The sequence below is a fragment of the Phaenicophaeus curvirostris genome, chromosome 6, assembly GCF_032191515.1.
Source record: "Phaenicophaeus curvirostris isolate KB17595 chromosome 6, BPBGC_Pcur_1.0, whole genome shotgun sequence".
NCBI classification, from domain to species: domain Eukaryota; kingdom Metazoa; phylum Chordata; class Aves; order Cuculiformes; family Cuculidae; genus Phaenicophaeus; species Phaenicophaeus curvirostris.
In genome coordinates this window covers 52,406,603-52,425,771 of record NC_091397.1, presented here as the reverse complement: position 1 = coordinate 52,425,771, position 19,169 = coordinate 52,406,603, and the positions used below count along the sequence as shown (strand labels likewise).

Here is a 19,169-nt window from a genome sequence, read left to right as displayed (position 1 = left end):
AAGCAAATGTCAGATACCAAATGCAGGCTCACTTTTCCATAGAAATCTCAAACTGAATCTGACAGATATGAGTAAGTGTCTTTGAAATCACAGAAAACCTGCAAGTATCTTACTAAATCTGCAGTATCTAGAGGAGCTGTATTACCATAAATATAATATTAATTCCAAGATGAAAAATCTGAAAATATTTTTTCCTGCAAAAATTAAATAGATGAGTAAGAGCCACAGACCATTTAGCAAGGGCTTTATGTACTATATTTTTAAAAAGCCAAGGAACATTTAATACAGGGTTTAGATGGTATTTCTCCAAATCAGAAATTTGCATCTGATAGAATTATGTTACAACCCATCTCCTTAAAAAAAACAAACATTGTTTAAACAAGTAGTTATTCTAACAGCACAGTTACAAAGGTGTAACTTGAGTTCATGCAAACGTCACAACTAAAACTGGTTTGTGTTCATCATAAATATAAATTTATAATTAAATTAAATTTAATCCTGCAGAAAAATGTGCATTTTAATTCCAAAACTTCAAAAACCAGAAGTTTTCAGTGGTTCTATTCACAAGAACTGCAAAACAGAGCACGTGTCTTTCACAGCATAAGCTCCAATTTACATCCTTTCTTTCAGAACTCACCTGCTAGGGTATTTTTATTCATTCATTTATTATTCATTTATTTATTTATTAGACTGGCAACAATTAACACATTATTTTCTGTCAATAAAATCTCACTCTTAGTGTAGCCAATAATATTGCAGCCACCTAGCTGCGATAAATCATAACGGAGGTTTGTACCCTATTGCAAAGGAGTATTTTCTTCTGTATTTCAATAAAGAATGAACCAATATTGGGTCACGGAAGTTTGGAGGCGGCCCTGTGGCTCAGTATGCTTCTCTCTTCCATTAAGATAACATCTGTTCTGGCCACCAGTCAGCAAATCAAATTTGATGAGAATTCATTTGAGTGCAAAGTCAAAATGCCCACTAATGGACAGATTTATGTTCTGTTGCTCCACCCTTTAAGTATTTCAAATGAAAAGGAAACAAAACCAACAGTGGGATCTTCAACTATTATGATTAACATATAGAGAATGTGCCCCACTATAATGAAATACAAGGATTTTCACTTCATTGAAAATATATTTTCATGTGTATTACATGAGAACTCTATCCCTTCAATTGCACTTAGTACTGAAACACTATACAGTTCATTTTTCCTAAGGTTAAATCATTGATTCCATTACAAATCCAATTTCTCAGAAGAATAGAATTATCACCACTGTAAAAGCTTTATCTGGATGAAGTTTTTGCCTTTTAACTCTAAGAAGATCGAGAATAATAATTTGTAATGGGATATTAAAATTTTAGTGAAGAAATTTATCACAAAGGCTAGTTGCTAATAGTTTAGTTACATGGTCCCAGTTGCACTAAACGGAATGGGACCTGTTAAAAATTTGAGTGTAGCTTCCCAATCCTGGAGTTTGTGTATTACTATTTAAAACTCTAGTATCCAAGCAGAAACATTTAACTGCTGGCTATTTGTACAGAATTAAGATATTTAACAAAGGAAAATTAGAGGAAGTTTTTTTTTAATTCAAGTGGCCATTTTAGTTTACTTATATTAAAATTGATTTTTAACCTTCCCACCTGTTCCATGAAATATCAGAGAGACAGGTATGCCATTTACCCCAACAGCAGCTGCAGGGTGAATGTGAAGGTCCCTCTGTATTCACTGATTTGCAAAGTACATCAAGCAACATGTCAAGCAGCTAATGCCCCCCAGTACCTAATAACATAACAAAACAGTAAAAGCAGTATGTAGTGCCAATTTAAGAAAACAACTTTTTAAGAAGTTTTAGTATTTTCCCTCATTTTAACACGGGAGTTGCCAATGCTGAGATGCAAACAAGTGAAACAAACAAGCACAAACAAATCAACTGTGATACCCATTTCATTAAGCTGGAGTAGCATTCCTTAAACTCGTGGTCAAATCATGTTGTAATAGTAACACCCATATATATCTGTACTGAGCCACCACTTAGGGAATAGTTTAACATATTCAAAATATTTTAACTTTATTTGATTTCTCATAATGCTGAAAAGGTGACAATGATCTAAGTCTCTAAAATATTTTTAATTTCCAATACCGAAAAGACTTTCAGTTGATATTTCTAAGGTGACAAGTCTTTATTTATTCTAAGTTGTACAAAACCATGAAAAGGTTGTGTGTGTGTGTTCTGACATGTACCAAAGTAGCTCTTTTTCTTTTAGTGAATTAGCTACCTGTATAAAAAAAAAAAAGGCTGAAAGAAAGCAAGAGCTGCAGGATGGCATTGTCACCAAGGTGGTGCCCTGGATCTTGAGTGATCTGGGTTCAGTTCCTGGCCCTGCTACAGACTTCTTGTATGAAGTAGGCTTATAACCTCACATGCTTCAAATTTCTTTTTTTCATGATAACTTATAGTCTAGCTATCCTTCCTATAGAAATTATGAGAGTTAATTTCATAGCTTCTTTGGTATATAACTTTTAATAGGATGAGGCAAGCACACAGATGCAAACAAAACACCCCCAGTCCTCCTTCCCTTTTCAAACAGGTCAAGCCACGGAGCACAAACTACATCATAAGCTTTTGTGATTGTCACAAATAGTGAAAAGAAATCTAATTTGCAGTATCCTATTGTGTCATTTGTACTGCAGTTGGAACATTATAGTCACATGATTTCTGATGCAGTGATCGAAACATCTGACATGATGAAAATGTTGAACAGTGCTACCTATGATTAACTCAAAGATATTCTAGATCCAACAGAAGAGTTCAATCTTGTCATAGATATTGTCTCAAGGTTAAAATATTTAGAAACAGAGCCCAGCAACAGCTCATTTACACAAAACAAGGTTTAAACATGAGGTCACATACATGCATTTGAAGCATGATGTTCCTTTTCCAGTATTGTTCAGACTTGGGTTAGTTTCTTGTCTTGTTGACTGTGGAGAAAGACAGACATAAGCCGAAAAGCTATGCACATTTCTTCCACGCCTCTCATTTTAGAACTCAGTTTTGTTTAGAGATAAAGGTGTTCTCCATTACCCTGTACATTTAGTCAGGATATACAATTATTACGTGTCTTATAGGTAAAATGAAGACTAGGACTTTTAGAAGTCAATTATATGCACTCTTCCTCTGCATGGCCAGATCTTGAGACCAAACACTTGAAATCTGAACACTCCAAAAACTGAGGAATTCCAAATAACTAACCACAAGCCAGTATCTTCAGCTAAATTACTGTTTCCCTTACACAATAAGGGCTTGTACCTTTACAGTCAATTGGAACCTAGCCATTAATTTTAACAGAATCAGGATCAGGTCCCTGACTTTTTCAACATCAAAGAAATATCTTTCAGTCATTTCACTATAAATAATTAAAGCTGATTAGTAATAATAAGGTACCTTAACCAAAAAGGTAAACAGTGGAGACATTTATTATCAAAGTAAGAAAAGAAAATTAAAATAACCTGCAACACTTTTGTATGTGCAATTCATCAGGAAACGTTGTAAAAGAACAAAAACAAATGTTGGCTCATTCCAGAGGTTCTTTGTCATCATTAATGTATTCAGGTTTTCACAGCTGAATTGCTGTACTTTGAAAAGATTTTCATGAAAGGAAACTCAAATTCAACGTTTACACAAAGCTGTCAGGTTACCAAGATTCATATTTGTTTGTATGTCCAGAAAATGTTTTCTCCTTTAAAAAAAAAACAAACCTCTGGGTTAGGAGCATTATTATTCCTTTGCTCTGGATTTGTAAACAACAGAAAATAAGCTTTTGTTAACCAGCATGCATTTATTTATTTGCCATTGCAATGCTGAAACCAGCAGTTAGAAATAGCTGTTCCAAAGCGGAGGTGAAACTACCTGGTATGGATATTTTACTTCATTACTAGTTCTGTTCCTCAAATTGATACAAATGGCCTCCTTCTGTTTCTGTCTGTCTGCTTGCCTGATCAGGGGAGCTAATTGTCAGAGCTGGGGAGATCTCCTATACCTAAACAGAAGATACGCAGTTTGTAACCTGCTTAATTTGCCTTATGTCCTGGATGGCCCTCAGTATGTTGTTCATTAAAGTATCAGCTGTTTCAGCTGTAGCAGTGGCAACTTAAGCATAAGCATATTTTTCTTTGTTAAAAGGCTAGATTGTCAATAAATAATACACATCTTACCGTTTTAATTTCTCACCACTTAAAATAAGCGTGACAGTACTTTACTTCTTTCCCCTTCCACAACTCTTAGCTTTGCATGTCCAAAGAGGACAAAGACATGTATCCAAGAAGGCTAAAGAATAAGGCTTATTAGTTAATCAGAAGCTAAAATCGAAGCTTTGGAGTACCACTTGGCACTTAAGTGGAAGTAGGTTCAACCCTTCACCTTTTAAAATAAGGAATTCCAGATCTTCATAAATGTTCACGTACACAGAAGGCATGAGAGATCCTGTCTATGCTGACGTATTTCTTTTATACAGAGCAATCAATTTCTAATACAATCAAGTCCATGGCAGTTAAACTCTTGCAAAATGTTTTAACATACATTTAATCTCAGATACAGAGGTCTGTAACATCAGCTACCTGCACACAATTCACAAACTGCTTTGTAAATTACAATCTTCTGTATGTCAGGACAGAAGTGAACTCAAACATTTAATTATTATCCTGCACCAATCATGCTGGCCTCAGCTAGAATTCTGGTTTATTACTCTTATTATACATACATAGGTAAAATCAAACTTGTACAGTTAATAATTTTAAATTAAGAGAATATGCTTTTTCCGTATGTAGGAGATATAGCCATTTAACATAATTTATCATTGACTGGGAACACTTAAATATGTGAAGTGCTTACAGGTAGTAAGCTTCATATTATACTTTTATATCAAGTCTGAGTAAAATATTCAAAGAATGATTCTTTTCTCCTTGTTAGCTTCTGTATAACTCCTAATAATGAGCTAATTTTAATATAGTCTTAACTACATTTACAGAGGTTGTATTATAAAAACATTATTCTGGTTTAAAGTTGTTGTTCAGTAGATTACTATAGATCAAATAGAAATTTCTGCTTGGTATTTTAAGCTTCTTTAAGCATGTAAAATTTAGTTTAAAAACACCTTTCCATTTAACTTGCATAATTTCCTTTTATACTACATGTATTATACTAGAGGTACATTAGGAAGTGGGATGACAGCTAACTAGTTGAGCTTTAACATGGGTTTGGGAAAAGCTAGGAAATGATAAAAAACCAAACACTGTAATCAGCATTTCCCAAAGTAGGGTCACAAGGAGTTATTAGACAAATGACATAAGGCTGACAAGTGATTTATGCCAGTATTTGGGCAGGGCTGATTCTGGAAAGAGCTGGAAACTCCCAGCTGAGGTGGAGGAAACAAGGTAGAGTGCCAATGTCATTAGGAAGGATGGTCTTAATTTCATACACTGATTTAGAGTAGAACATTCAAAATTAACATTTTAGATTTCTTTTAGAACCACAGCCATTGCTGTCCAAAAGGTCTTCTCTAATATCTGCTTTATCACCCACTGAAGGCAATTTCCCTGCATGATGTCTGTGCCAGTTACCCATGCTGCAGTACAACCTCCGAACTGCAATCATTATAATGTGCAACTCATGAAGCTGAAGCCATCAAAAAACCAGGAACTACTAATCCTAGAGAGGAAAATCCAATTCTGGGAGCCAGTAACCCACAAGACACTGTCAGCTACTCACATTTGCTACCACAACTGAAGTAATATATAATACTCCTGCAGTTTCTAAATATGAATTTGCATCAAGGCACTGAAACCAAAGGGCCCACAACTGTCAAATTTCTAAGGACATGTCAACACCTATGCAAACAAAGTCTTTAAATGAAAAAAAAATGTCCTGTGTGTTGGCTATTTTCAACTAACTTTATAAAAAATATATGTATTTTTAAACATGCATAGCTTCTCTGTTATCTGATCTCCTAGTAACAATTTATTTCCAATACAGAAAAAAAAAAAAAAAGTTGTATGGAAGGAGCGAGTGACAGGTTGAGTTAGCTCAAGACATATTGTGTTGCTCCAATAGCCTTTGTCAGTACAATCCTGTTGCTGCTCAATTAAAAGCAAGCTAAACAGTAGTTATTATTAATAAATGAATATTAAAATGCTTGTTATGTTAGCATATCGTGTTTGAAGATGTAAAAACCATTCTTGCTTTTATTCAACCAACACAAAGTGAACCAGACTGAAGACAGCTTTTCCCCTCTAGCATTCCTGTGCCTTTAATAGAAATGCCAGGCTCAGGAGGAGGACAAGGGTTCTGAACAAGGACCACTAGCAACAACTGTGCTGGTGTGGCACAGCGAAGTTTTCTGCCTCAAGGGTAAAATTTTTCAATGAAGGACACAGGGCATTCTCAGGGCCTGGTGCAAACGACAGCAAAAAATCCCAAAGGAGTTTTTCCTGGTTTCATCTGGGATAGAGTGAATTTTCTCCCCAGTAGCTGCTGCATTTTGGATTTAGTGTGAAAATAATGTTAACACATACAGTTTTAGTTGTTACCAGGTAAAGCCTATGTTGGGCTGGATAGAATTTATTTTCTTCCCAGGACCTGCTGCTTTCTAGACTTAGTATGAGAAGAATGTTGATAATCCACTGATGGTTTTAGTTGTTGTTAAGAAATCAAGGACATTTTTCAGATTCCTATGTTTTGCATGTGTAGCAGGCTTACAGGAACCTGGGAGGGATCATAGCCAGGAAGCTGACCCAAGATGGCCAAATAGACACTCAATACCACATAATGTCATGCTCAGTATATAAACAAGAGATTGTGTGGGGGCCAGAGCTTGCTGATCTGTGATTGCTGCTCAGGACGTGCTGAGCAATCAGTGATTGGGTCATCTAGTGGTAAGAAATTGCATTGAATGGTACATCATTTGTTTTGTATTCTATAATTACTATCATCATCACCTCTTCCTTTGTTGTCCTATTAAACTGTCTTTATCTCAACCCATGATTTTTGCTTTACTTCCCAATTCTCCTCATCCCACTAGGGCATGGGGTGAAAAAGCAGATGTGTGATACTTAGCTGCTGGCTGGGGACAGACCACATCAGCATTAAGAATTATCACAACCTTCAGCATTGCCTGCTTCCAGTATAATGCAAAGTGGTTCTCTGTTTGAATCTTGTCTTTTAAATGAAAACACAAAGTAGCACGCATATTTAAAAGCACTCTTAAAAATGCGATGGTATACCTCATGTACATGTTCCTCCCTGTAGAGAAGATGGAAGAACAAATATTACATGAGACACATGACGTCATACACTATAGTACCAAAAAGTATTTGAATAAAAGTAAAAAAGCTTCAAGAACTCACTATATTTGCATTCTCAATTGCTTTTACCGAGAAATGTATTTCTCACATAGGGAAGTCTACAGCTCTATAGCTGTTTCTTTTAAATGTAATCATGGAAATGATCTCTAAAACCAGAGATGGACAAATGCCATGCAGGGCATTCTGCATTAGCGGTGTCTCCCTGACTGAACAGGGTTGTAAGGGCAAAAGAAACCAACTCATAACACTGAATACATACTGACCAATAAGCAGATAATAGCATTCTTTGATAGCAAAAATTCACTTAACCCTGGAATGAATGTCAAAGGAGGTATCCACGACCAAAATCGTCCCATGTGAATTACACCTGATTTGGGGTAATTATATGACAGAACATGGGTCCTGTTAGGTCCAGAGAAGGTGGTATTTACTTCATTAATTGATTCCTCTGTGTTTTCTACATGTTTTCTGTATAACACTGATATAAACTAGGTATTTAAAACTACATGTAAGCTATTGTTCTACATGGTAATACTTTCTAGTGATCAGGGTTATGGAATTAATACTAGAACAGAAAAATTCTCCAAAGACAAGCAATGGAAACACACAGAATGAAGCCAAAATGGAAATATGAATGTACTCTTGCCATCTCTCCTCTTTTTCCATGGCAGCACTGAGAATCACAGGGGATGCAATGGTAAGTATGAGGTGGGTAACTGATCTAACTCACCTGGATTTATTTCAGTCACACACTCCAGTAGTTATCTTTGTCCTTCCAGCTACATCAGCTTTCTCTGTCCTCACCATCAACTATAGCCTTTAGATATGAAATACACCCCTCAAACCTCCAAATCTAAAACACTCAAACCCATTAAAGGTTTCCCCCTTTTCTTCTATTAAGAACAAAGAACACATTATATTCTTCTATGTGAAGTATGCTATTAAATAATAGCTTGTACACTAATTAAAGCAAATGTAATTGTGAGAACACATTGACATTGTTAAAGTAAATTACCCAATTCGTTAATAGTTTCATTTCAAGTGACCTTAATTGTATTAATTCTGATATTCAGCAAATTCAATTGAAGAGTATTAAATGCATTGTTCCAATCTGTCCTTAGAGGATCAACTTTCTCATTACATCAATGAAATGGGAATACTACCTACTATGCTCTTCAAAACACTGTATCAGAACATGGTGAATGCTATAGTTAGAGTAAAACTTTACAGTGGCCCAGAAACAGTTAACCTAGTTAGCCTGTTTCACAGAATTGCTAGGTTGGAAAAGACCCACTGGATCATCAGGTACAACCATTCCTATCAACCACTAACCCATGCCCCTCAGCACCTCATCCACCTATCTTCTAAACACCTCCAGGGAAGGTGAATCAACCACCTCCCTGGGCAGCCTGTTCCAGTGCCCAATGACCCTTTCTGTGATTTTTTTTTTTTCTGATGTTAAGCCTAAATCTCCCGAGGAGGAGCCTGAGGCCATTCCCTCTCATCCTGTCCCCTGTCACTTGGAAGAAGAGGCCAGCTCCCTGCTCTCCACAACCTCCTTTCAGGTAGTTATAGAGAGCAATGAGGTCTCCCCTCAGACTCCTCTTTCAAGGCTAAACAACCCCAGCTCCCTCAGCTGCTCCTCATAAGACCTGTTCTCCAGCCCCCTCACCAGCTTCTCAACATCTTGAGGTGAGGGGCCCAGAACTGAACACAGGATTCGAGCAGCGGTCTCACCAGTGCTGAGTACAGAGGGAGAATAACCTCCCTGGACCTGCTGGTCACACCATTTCCGATACAAGCCAAGATCCTTGTACCACCTGGGCATGCTCTGCTGGCTCATATTCAGTCGGCTGTCAACCAACACCCCCAGGTCCCTCTCCTCCAGGCAGCTTTCTAGACAGACTTCTCCTAGTCTGTAGCACTGCACAGGGTTGTTGTGCCCCAAGTGCAGGACCCGGCATTTGGCCTTGCTGAACCTCATGACATTGGTCTCAGCCCAGCGGTCCAGCCTGTTCAGATCCCTTTGGAGAGCGAATAAATGCTTCGAAGTAACAGTGCATTATAGAAATCATTATGATACAGTGGCCTTGCCTGCCTAGCTTCTCTGAAGGCTTCAGCAAGACCACCTGTTTCCTTATGGGAAAGTACAGACAACTTCATACAGCTGGTCAAAAATTTGAATGGAAAATATGAGTGGGAAGGAATAGGAAAATAATTTCAACAGATAACATAACAACGCACAAATAAATGCATGCATGTAAATTAGAACACAATCCTATCCAAAAGATATAATCCTAAATTATAATTTCTTAAAAGAACTAAAATCTTCCATGTCAGGTCTCAGATTGCAAAAGTAAGAATCCCTGCCACAAATTTCTTACCAACTATTAAAAATGCTATTTGAAAAAGCCTATCTGAGTGCATATATTCAATGCATATTTTCCTCTCTTGAAAAAAAAAATCAGACACAAGGAGAATAAGATAGGCTGAACCAACCATCAGAAAGAGACCAAAATACTGTCTTAACTTGTTTGGGGGGGATATTTTAATGAGATAGATAAGAGATCTTGACTATCAATTACAGAATCACAGAATCATTGAGGCTGGAAAAGACCATTAATTATCAGCCCATCCTGAATTTTGTAAACTTGCAAAGTGCAATTTCATGACTCACCATAACTCAGAATTCAAAGTTCATCAATTACACAAAATTTGGAGTGCTATGAATGCCTGGATCTTTCTCCAAATGACACTTGTCTCACCTGTTATACTTGGCATGTATTTGTTCTGCTAGGTAACTGACTCCTGCCTAGCATTTGCGACATTAAATCTCACAGCTGTTCCTATTGAACCACGTTGTATTCTTCTCAGGCTACTTATCAAAAATCTCAAGAACTCTTTGAACTGTACGTCTGCCCCTCCATTGTGCTTAACAGCCCCGTTCCAAATAAAACATGTTTTCTCCCTGTACTTTCATTGAGATTATAATAAAAGCACCGAGAGCTACTACACTCAATCAACATATTTCTGGAATCCCATCCAATATATCCTTCCAAGATGACAGCAAATGAACAAATAGTCTATGTATGCAGTTTTCCTAACAGCTATACTTAACAGCAATCCACGTATTTCTGAAATATTTTTCATTTCATGAAAAAGCCTTGTGAGAGAATTTCAAAACTCCAGCTGGACATGATATCTTCTGGTTCTCCATCAAGTTTTGATATCAGCTGCACACACTAAAAATACAATACTTCATGTAGATTAACAACTCTGACTAGCTCTATGATTAAGTATTTATTTTCAGCATCCTTATAAGTGACATGCTTTATTTTTATTACCTTATCTCAGTGAAGACTTCACCACTTTCCCTCCAAGGTAATACTTATAAGTATTCAACACAGCTTCAAAAAAAATACTTTAGATGTCCTGATATTCCACGATATTGCAAAGAACATCTCCCACTGATGGACCCCTTTCCTGCAAATCTTTGATACATGATACAGAAGACTTGAAGATTTTCAGCAAGTCATCCTGTATCATGCCTGAAACTTGAACTTGAGTTGAAAAACCTTGTCTTGAAATCTTCTGTGAAGACGATGGACAGACTGCAGGGGCAAGAATGACTGTATACTCTGATGCCCGAAAAACTACCACCACCTAAGCATCTGCGTTTTATTTTTAAAAGAAGTATTAAAACTTCATAGAATTATTTTGGATATATAAAGAGTCAAATTAAAATGCAGTATGTGTTTCACAGTAAAAAAAAAAAACAAACTATGAAGATGAAATGGATGCTTTATATAAAATATTTACATAGATAGAACATAAAAAATGTACCATAGTTGGTAACCTTTATGACTTGGGGAACCATGTATTTACATATCTTTATCTTCGCATGTGCGTATGTGTGTGTTGTGTATATATTTTTAACAGTTGACAGCTGTTTTAGAGCATACAGAGATGCCAAGCTGAATGAGGGTCTTGATTACTTCAAGATTAGCTATCTAAAGTTTCTATTCATTTTAAGTGTTGTTAGTGCGAAGAGTCATTAGTCACTTCCTTGTCTCATAGAACATCAGCATACATTTACATTGTTAATGAACATTTGGGGTAAATGAATTAATGGCACTTTTAAACATCAATTCAATACTAATAACTTTGTATGTCATAGAAATGTTAAGGTTGGGATAAAAATGAGAAACCTTTTCAGTCAAGGTAACTAATCGCTTCTAGGCACAATAAAGGCTAAAATTAATTTGCAGTGGTTTTTTAACAGGGAAAAATCTTGTTTTTCCTTGAAACAGAGTTGAGAGAATTACTAGTAATTTTTGAAGGAAAAAAATCAAAAGAGAACGATCAACAACTTCTTGATTGGGGAAGACTAGGAGCAAGCTACATTTCCTCTGGAAATTGGTTATTATTTTACATTATTGCACAAGATAATTTTCATGTTTCTAAAAATATGTAAAAAAATGCATTTAGTTTATCAAACTAAAATGTCTCCATAACATGTAGATGTCATATACAATAGAGGAGGAATACTGATCTAGAAAAGATTTTTCATTTAATTGTCAGGTTTTAAAATACTTCCCACTAGATGTTCACTCTTATTTTCTAACATTGAAAAACCTTTATAAACTGATGAAAATGAAAAAAAAAAAGCTCAAAGGGCAATGATGTTTTACCAATATATTATAAAGCAAAATGTCACCTTCTTATATACTGAAGTAATAAAGCTGACTAAGCAAACTTGACATAGCTTTTTTCATAAGCACTAGTAAACAGAAAATTTATAGACAGATACACCCACATAGAGTAGCTGATCTGGGTAAGGGGCTTAGGAAACGTGACAAAGTTGTTTCAATTCTGCAATTTAAAATAAATCTTTTATTTTGCCCTCCTGGTACATGTGCTCAATGACTGGAAAATTACAGGTAGTTAAGGTGCCACTGTGTATAACGCAGTACTTGAGGAATGTTTTCATGACAAGGATGAGCTTTCTCGTTAAGCTTATCACTTTCTTTGAACCCATGATACTGTCACTACTTGCAAATAAATAGAAAAGACAAGCAACACAGACATGCACTGCATTATGCAAGCAGTTTGTTCTCACTGTTCATTAGAGTCTTCCAAATACCGCATTTAATTAATTTACTTTACATTACAAAGTAACTTCTACCTTTAGAGCCTGTTCATTCTACCTTAACTTCCAGATTTTTTTCAAGTAAGAACACAAGTGCTGAATTGAGCAATAAAAAAGGAAAATTGGCCTTTTAATTTGCATAATCTCACCCAAAATTACATATTGAACTTTATCACAGAATTATAAAAAAAAAAAACAGAAGGGAAAAAAGAAAAAATCCCCATCCCCAAAACAGTGTAAGAAAGCCCATGCTTGAGAAAGTAACACAAAGACATGCTGCACTTCAATATTTTTATCCTGGAGTCAGTGTTTGGTTTATGACTAAAAAAGGATGACAGTGCATTAAATATTGGGCTAATGTTTCTGTCCATAACTGAAAGATGACTTCTTGTGGTTTTCATCAGTGTTAGTGTGTTCGACACACACCCTGAAATGTTCTTTAAGTTCACAGAATCTTAGAATCATAGAATAACCAGGTTGGAAGAGACCCACCGGATCATTGAGTCCAACCATTCCTATCAAACACTAAACCATGCCCCTTAGCACCTCGTCCACCTGTGCCTTAAACACCTCCAGGGAAGGTGACTCAACCACCTCCCTGGGCAGCCTCTGCCAGTGCCCAATGACCCTTTCTGTGAAAATTTTTTCCTAATGTCCAGCCTAAATCTCCCCTGGCGGAGCTTGAGGCCATTCCCTCTTGTCCTGTCCCCTGTCACTTGGGAGAAGAGGCCAGCGCCCTCCTCTCCACAACCTACCCTCCAGCAGATCAACACTTCCACCCAGCTTAGCGTCGTCCGCAAACTTGCTAAGGGTGCACTCGATGCCTTCATCCAGGTCATTGATAAAGACATTGAACAGGGCTGGACCCAGCACTGAGCCCTGGGGAACCCCACTTGTCACTGGCCTCCAGCTGGATTTCACACCGTTTCCCACCACTCTCTGGGCCCGGCCAGCCAACCAGTTTTCCACCCAGGAGAGTGTGCGCCTGTCCAGGCCAGAGGCTGACAGTTTCCGAAGCAGAATGCTGTGAGAATGACATACTTATGTAAGGTTTCTAGATATAAAGAAAAAAAAGTACAGAGATACAATACTCACCTTCCCCTAGCTTGTTCAAATAACTCTGCAAGGGATCAATGCCTATTTCTTGTTCCTCTGTTTGCAAAGGGTGACTGGTTTCAGACACAGAATGATACATATTGGCAATACTAAATTCCAGCTCAAGGGTATTGTTCTAGAGAGAAAAAAGAGAAACAAACACATCAGTGTTACTTTAGCTATTTTTCAATCACACAGTTCCTTATTTTCCAGGTATAACATCATCATTAGATACTTAATAGCAGAACAATACTGTTTCCATTCAAATGTTTTATTATTTGGAATCCAAAATAATTGTTATAGCACCTCCAACTTTCACACTGCAAGATAAAGTCCAAGTGTGGTTTCAACAGATTGTAAAGTGGATCAAGAGACAATTCATCCGATTCTGGGGAGAACTGATGAACCTTCCTTTTAACCATTTCTTTTCCAGAAATCATAAGTCAAGCAGAAGACAACAAAGAGAAGGACACAAACACATACAAAAAGAGAGAATGAGATAATACTGACTGATATGATGGCTGATTTTGGTTTTACCAAGACTTATATTAGCTTTGTAGAAAGACGGTGTAAGGAAGCCATTGAAGAAACATAATTATCCAGCTACTGAATATTTAGAGAAGAACCAAGGGCAAAACAGGAGAAAGCACAAAACTGAAAAACTAGAAGTAGGCGACATGGGTTCACAATCAGAGGCTGCTAAATGGCATTCACATCCCCTCATGTAAGTGAACAAGAACTATGTTAGATGTTCACCTAAGGAGTGCTAGAAGCTTGTATTTGTTGCAATGAATAAGAGGATGCCAATAAAAGGGTAAAAAGCAGACGGTGTTATGGTCAGAGCAGTACGGAGGAAAAACGACCTTTCCAGTGCATTAACAGTGAAGAGTGCATTTGTCAAGACTGCATTTTGGTCACTGTACAGCAATTTATTAACAGCTTGAAATAGATGTAGCTAACTTGCAAAACAAAACAACTATGCCAGGCAAATAGGCTTAATTTGCCCAAGCACACTAAGTAGCTGCCTACAACTGCCATCTGAATTTTAAACATCACTTACTGTAACTGCTTAGTTTACAAGTATATTAACTTTCTAAGTCCAAAATTATTTAAAAAGAAATATACGAAGACAAAGATAAAAAGGAACAGAATAGAATGCACCTACACTTTCAGGATTGGTATATTATCAATTCCGATAACACTAATTATGCTTTTCCTTTGCTCTTACAAGGAATGGCATTAACTGTATATGCTTTATACCTTCAGTTTACTGTCAATAAATGGAAGAGGACTGGGATTCCTTCTTATTCCTAAGCAGAAAGAGATGTTTATAATTTTCTCCTGCTGGAATTTTAGTTGCTGTTCTAGTTCTCTGCCATATCATTTTAATCACCTTTTTACTGAACTGTTGATTTTGTCTTCACAAAAAGTACACAAAAAGAACCCTGCTGCTAGAGTTTAACTTCTCATTTTACGATCCCATAGACATTGCTATACAATCTGACCAAGGTACAACCTCAAGTGCCTTTCAAACTGAGAAGCAGGCACAATATGTAGTTTTAGCAGCCAACACTTAGTTAAGACACTATATGCTTCAGAATTACATTATCTTACATCCATAACATGGTATGAAAGTAGCTCTAGTAAGTTTGTTCTTCTATAGTCTTAATGTTCTGTACCTACCTTCTCTTTTCTAAAGACTCTTCAAATGCCATGCCTTTGGAGAAGGCATGTAAGAGGGATAATTAACTTTCTAGACTGTTAGAGTAGTTTTAAACAGCTGAATAAATTTACTTTTGATAGTTGCATAGTGATCTAATCAGTTACTTGTGTTTGTTTACAGATACATTTGATTAGTGTTAAAAAAAAAATCACTACCTATTAGTCTTGTCACTCCTTAGTCCAAGTGTTTTTCTTTACAGTTTTACACTTCAGTTCTTTTCAGCTCTTCTAACAAAGAGCAAAGTGAACTATTAAACAATTACGACTACACTTGGGATCTTACTCTGAGAAAGATTAATTCTTTACAGTTTTGTGGCTGATTTGTAATGGCTGATAACATACTGCTATTATTAAATAAGATGCAATTTAAAAATATTCTCAGTGTGAAACTATAAAGATGTTATAAAAATCTGAAATTCAATTATTAGATCACAACATTTGGCACTGGCTATCTAGTTAAACTCTAACATCTCAATCACAGCTAAAAGTGACTCTTACCTATTTCTAATTTCTGTTTTCCCTCCAAAGATGAAGGTCCAAAAACCCCGAAGACCAGGGACACTTCCCAGCACTGGGAGCTCAACTATTCTTTAATATACATGCAAAAATATTTAAGGCTGCACATGGAACACACATATAGTCAGGGGAATGAAAAGAGATCCTAATGCATCCATAAGCCCAAGCAAAAGCCAGGCAGCTAAACTTCTCACTCGGCTACACTCCTCAGGTATGAAAGCAGGGGAGGCCACCAAAAATCCTTCAAAAGGCAGGCTTACGGACACCAACACAGAGCCCCACTAGATATTAAAAGGGACTCTGTGGAATTACTTCCTGACAGTATATCATCCTTTCTCTATAACCTCCTCCATATTCCACAGGTGACAAAATATCTACCTGTTTCCATTAGGGAAAATTTTACTGATGTTTACTAATGTCCAACTCTCTAACAACTTCTTTCTACACAGCAGGAATCAACTACCTGTTGTATTTTATAGTCTGATCTAACTTACTCACTGAAATTCAGACAACTTTCCTTGTTCTCAGTACATACTTAGCTTTGAACTCTGTTGCTTCTTTTATTTTAGATGAGATTTGTGCACCTAAGTGTTCACAATTTTCCGCCTTCTGTCTTAGCTGCTTTAATAGTTGATATTATTTGTACCACTTCTTGCTATATATTAGTCTTTCTTACACAGTCATATTGTTATCAAAACTGCCATTCTTCCTGTACATAGGTTGGTGAGTTTTGAATACTTAAAAAAATATTTAAAACATTCAAAATGAAAAACACTTCTCTACCAGGCTGCCAGTGGCAACTGCCTCAACTCATCCATATTTAATCTTCCATTAATATACGTAAGTCATATCTATCTATCAAGTAATACAAGACTAAGATAACAGCCTAAGTGGACATGTTTCTGTCATTAACTGAACTGCCTATGAAGCACCAGTCACATCTGGACTGCAGCTGCGCAAAACGTGGCAAAAACATGTATTACACAAACATGGAAGTATATTACTACATGGCAAAAACATGTATTACTCAAACACAAAAGTATATTTCTATAACCAGAACTGTATAAAACAGCAGTCATCTGTAATAAGATTATGATAAATGATCATACAATAAACTGATTATAAGGAACGTTCAGTAAGAAGATGAAAAGTTCAAACTAAAACCAAACTTTAGAGAGTTCTTTTAGCAGTGAGACTATTCATCACCCTAATCTCAAAAAGTTTCATAAATTTAAAATCACTACTTCATAAACAAAACGTGGCACAGTTGAACATCAATACTGTAACTTATTTCAAGCCATAAGACATTCATTTACCTCTTCACTTCCAACAAATACTGAATACAAATATTCAGTATTCAAAAGAGCAGTTAAGGCATAACAAGCGTTGTTTCAAAAATAGTTACTAAATTATTTCAGTTTAAAAAGAAACCGCTAAAACTACCTCATCTAAAATGTTTCCCTTAATCATCAGTGTTTATATAGACTTTTAAAAATGATTAATTCAAACTACAAAACATATCAAAATTAATGTTTAAGATGTGAAGAGTATTCATATTGTTTGGGCAAAATTAGAAAATATAATCAGTCTCACAAAGGATATTTTGAAGATGTAACTGAGTAGGTGAAAAATGAATTAGGCAATTCTGAGCTTTTACAGCATCCATTTCCTCTCTCTTCCCGTCCCCCAGTGGTGAAATGAAAAGAGAAGAATTGCAGGCTTGAGGAGGTGCTTAGGACCAGCACAGAAGAACTGCACAAATTTCAGCACTTGCTTCAGTCTTGCTTTCTGACATCCTCTTACCTCCAAATGATCAAGCAAAAGAACAAAACATTTTATGCCTCGCAAAAGGAAAAAGAAAACCCACTAACATTAAGGAAGAAGCTGAACAATGCTGTTTAATCTTGGATATGCTAAAAATAAAAATCAGTTTATATCAGTACCAGCAAAGCTACTAGAAATGACATTTCTGAAATCTACCGAAGCGTACCAAAGTATATAAATAATACTTAGCATTCACGCTATTAGACTGTATCAACCACCTTCTCCAAATTATCTTTAGGCCCTCATTTAATGCCATATAGCAAAGTTTACCATTTTAATTACTTAAATTGATGACAAGAAGAGAAAATACTTGTTTAGCTAAGTGATAAATTAGCTGCCCTGTGAAGTCAAATTGATTAAAATGACCTGACTAAAAGCAAATGTCTGATGTGGTAATGGTCTTGTGCATGTTTTGTTAAGTTTGACAGCATCATGTTATGAGGGTTCACAACTCTGCCCTTCATTTGCAGCTTATGAAGTAATCAAGCATGTTAGCACACAGAAATGAGGATTCTCCAGAACATGAAAACATTTTGAAGCAGATAAGGAATTAAGTATTAGGAGAATAAACATACATTGTTTATTTAAAGCAATGAAGTACAGATGACTTGCAAATTATCTAGAAATGGTTCCAGACCCTGAATTTTCTCTCACTGGCCAAGCCTCCTAGGCCTTAAATTATTATTCCTAAACTAGGAAAGGGGAAAGAAAAAAAAAAGTTATACTTTCTCTGAGTAGGGCATGGTCCTGAGCATGAACTTTGGAAACTAAAGACCATTTGGTATGTTTCAAGCTTGATACTTTTTACTAAGACAGACATTAATCGCATTTTTGGAAATTTTCTAATATTCACTGCTCTCTTCTTTGCTCTAGGAATGATTTTTACAAAGGCCACAGAGACCACCTGTCTCCTGAGCTCTTTGGCTCTCCACCACTTGAGCCCTTTATTATCACCAATGCCACTTACATAGAGAAGATACTAATTCAAACGCCTCCCAACAAAACCACCAACAAAACCAAAAATGCCACCACCTCCTTCTTTAAAACTAGCAAAGGTTTCTACTCAGCCTTCCACGGGCCGCCACCACCCACAGAAGAAATATGGCTTAGGAGGAACACCAGTAAACCAGCGGAAAAGTGCACAATTTGACAAACTTTGGATAGCATAAAGCAAGTTTGTTTACTTTTGTAAAATGTATCAGATTATGTATCATTAAAATGGAATGATGCAAACATAAATATGGACTGACATGGTAGGGCAGATTAACATTAACATCCACTGGGGTCCAGAACAAAACAAACAAGATCTTGCCACTAATGGACAGGTTAACAGCCAGTGAGACTGATGATCATGAAATGCAATTAATTTTGTCCCATTTAATAACATTTCCCGCATTTTAACTTCTCCCTGTCTGATCTTTAATACAAAAACAGAGTAACATTGGACTTTAAATAAGTTAATTAAGTATTAAAATCAATCATATGAAAGTCTTAATATTT

The 19,169-nt window shown here is 36.3% G+C and overlaps 1 protein-coding gene across 3 annotated transcripts in view; it reads right to left on the bottom strand.

The window, feature by feature from the left end:
- The window catches only part of TBC1D5 (TBC1 domain family member 5), a 314,809-nt gene that overhangs the window by 173,250 nt on the left and 122,390 nt on the right, over window positions 1-19,169 (bottom strand). For all 3 annotated transcript variants that reach the window (XM_069860194.1, XM_069860196.1, XM_069860195.1), the window contains one exon: window positions 13,608-13,743. In XM_069860194.1, the coding sequence (XP_069716295.1) occupies window positions 13,608-13,707 (100 nt within the window). In that variant the 5' untranslated portion in view covers window positions 13,708-13,743. The remainder of the gene's footprint in view (window positions 1-13,607; window positions 13,744-19,169) is intronic.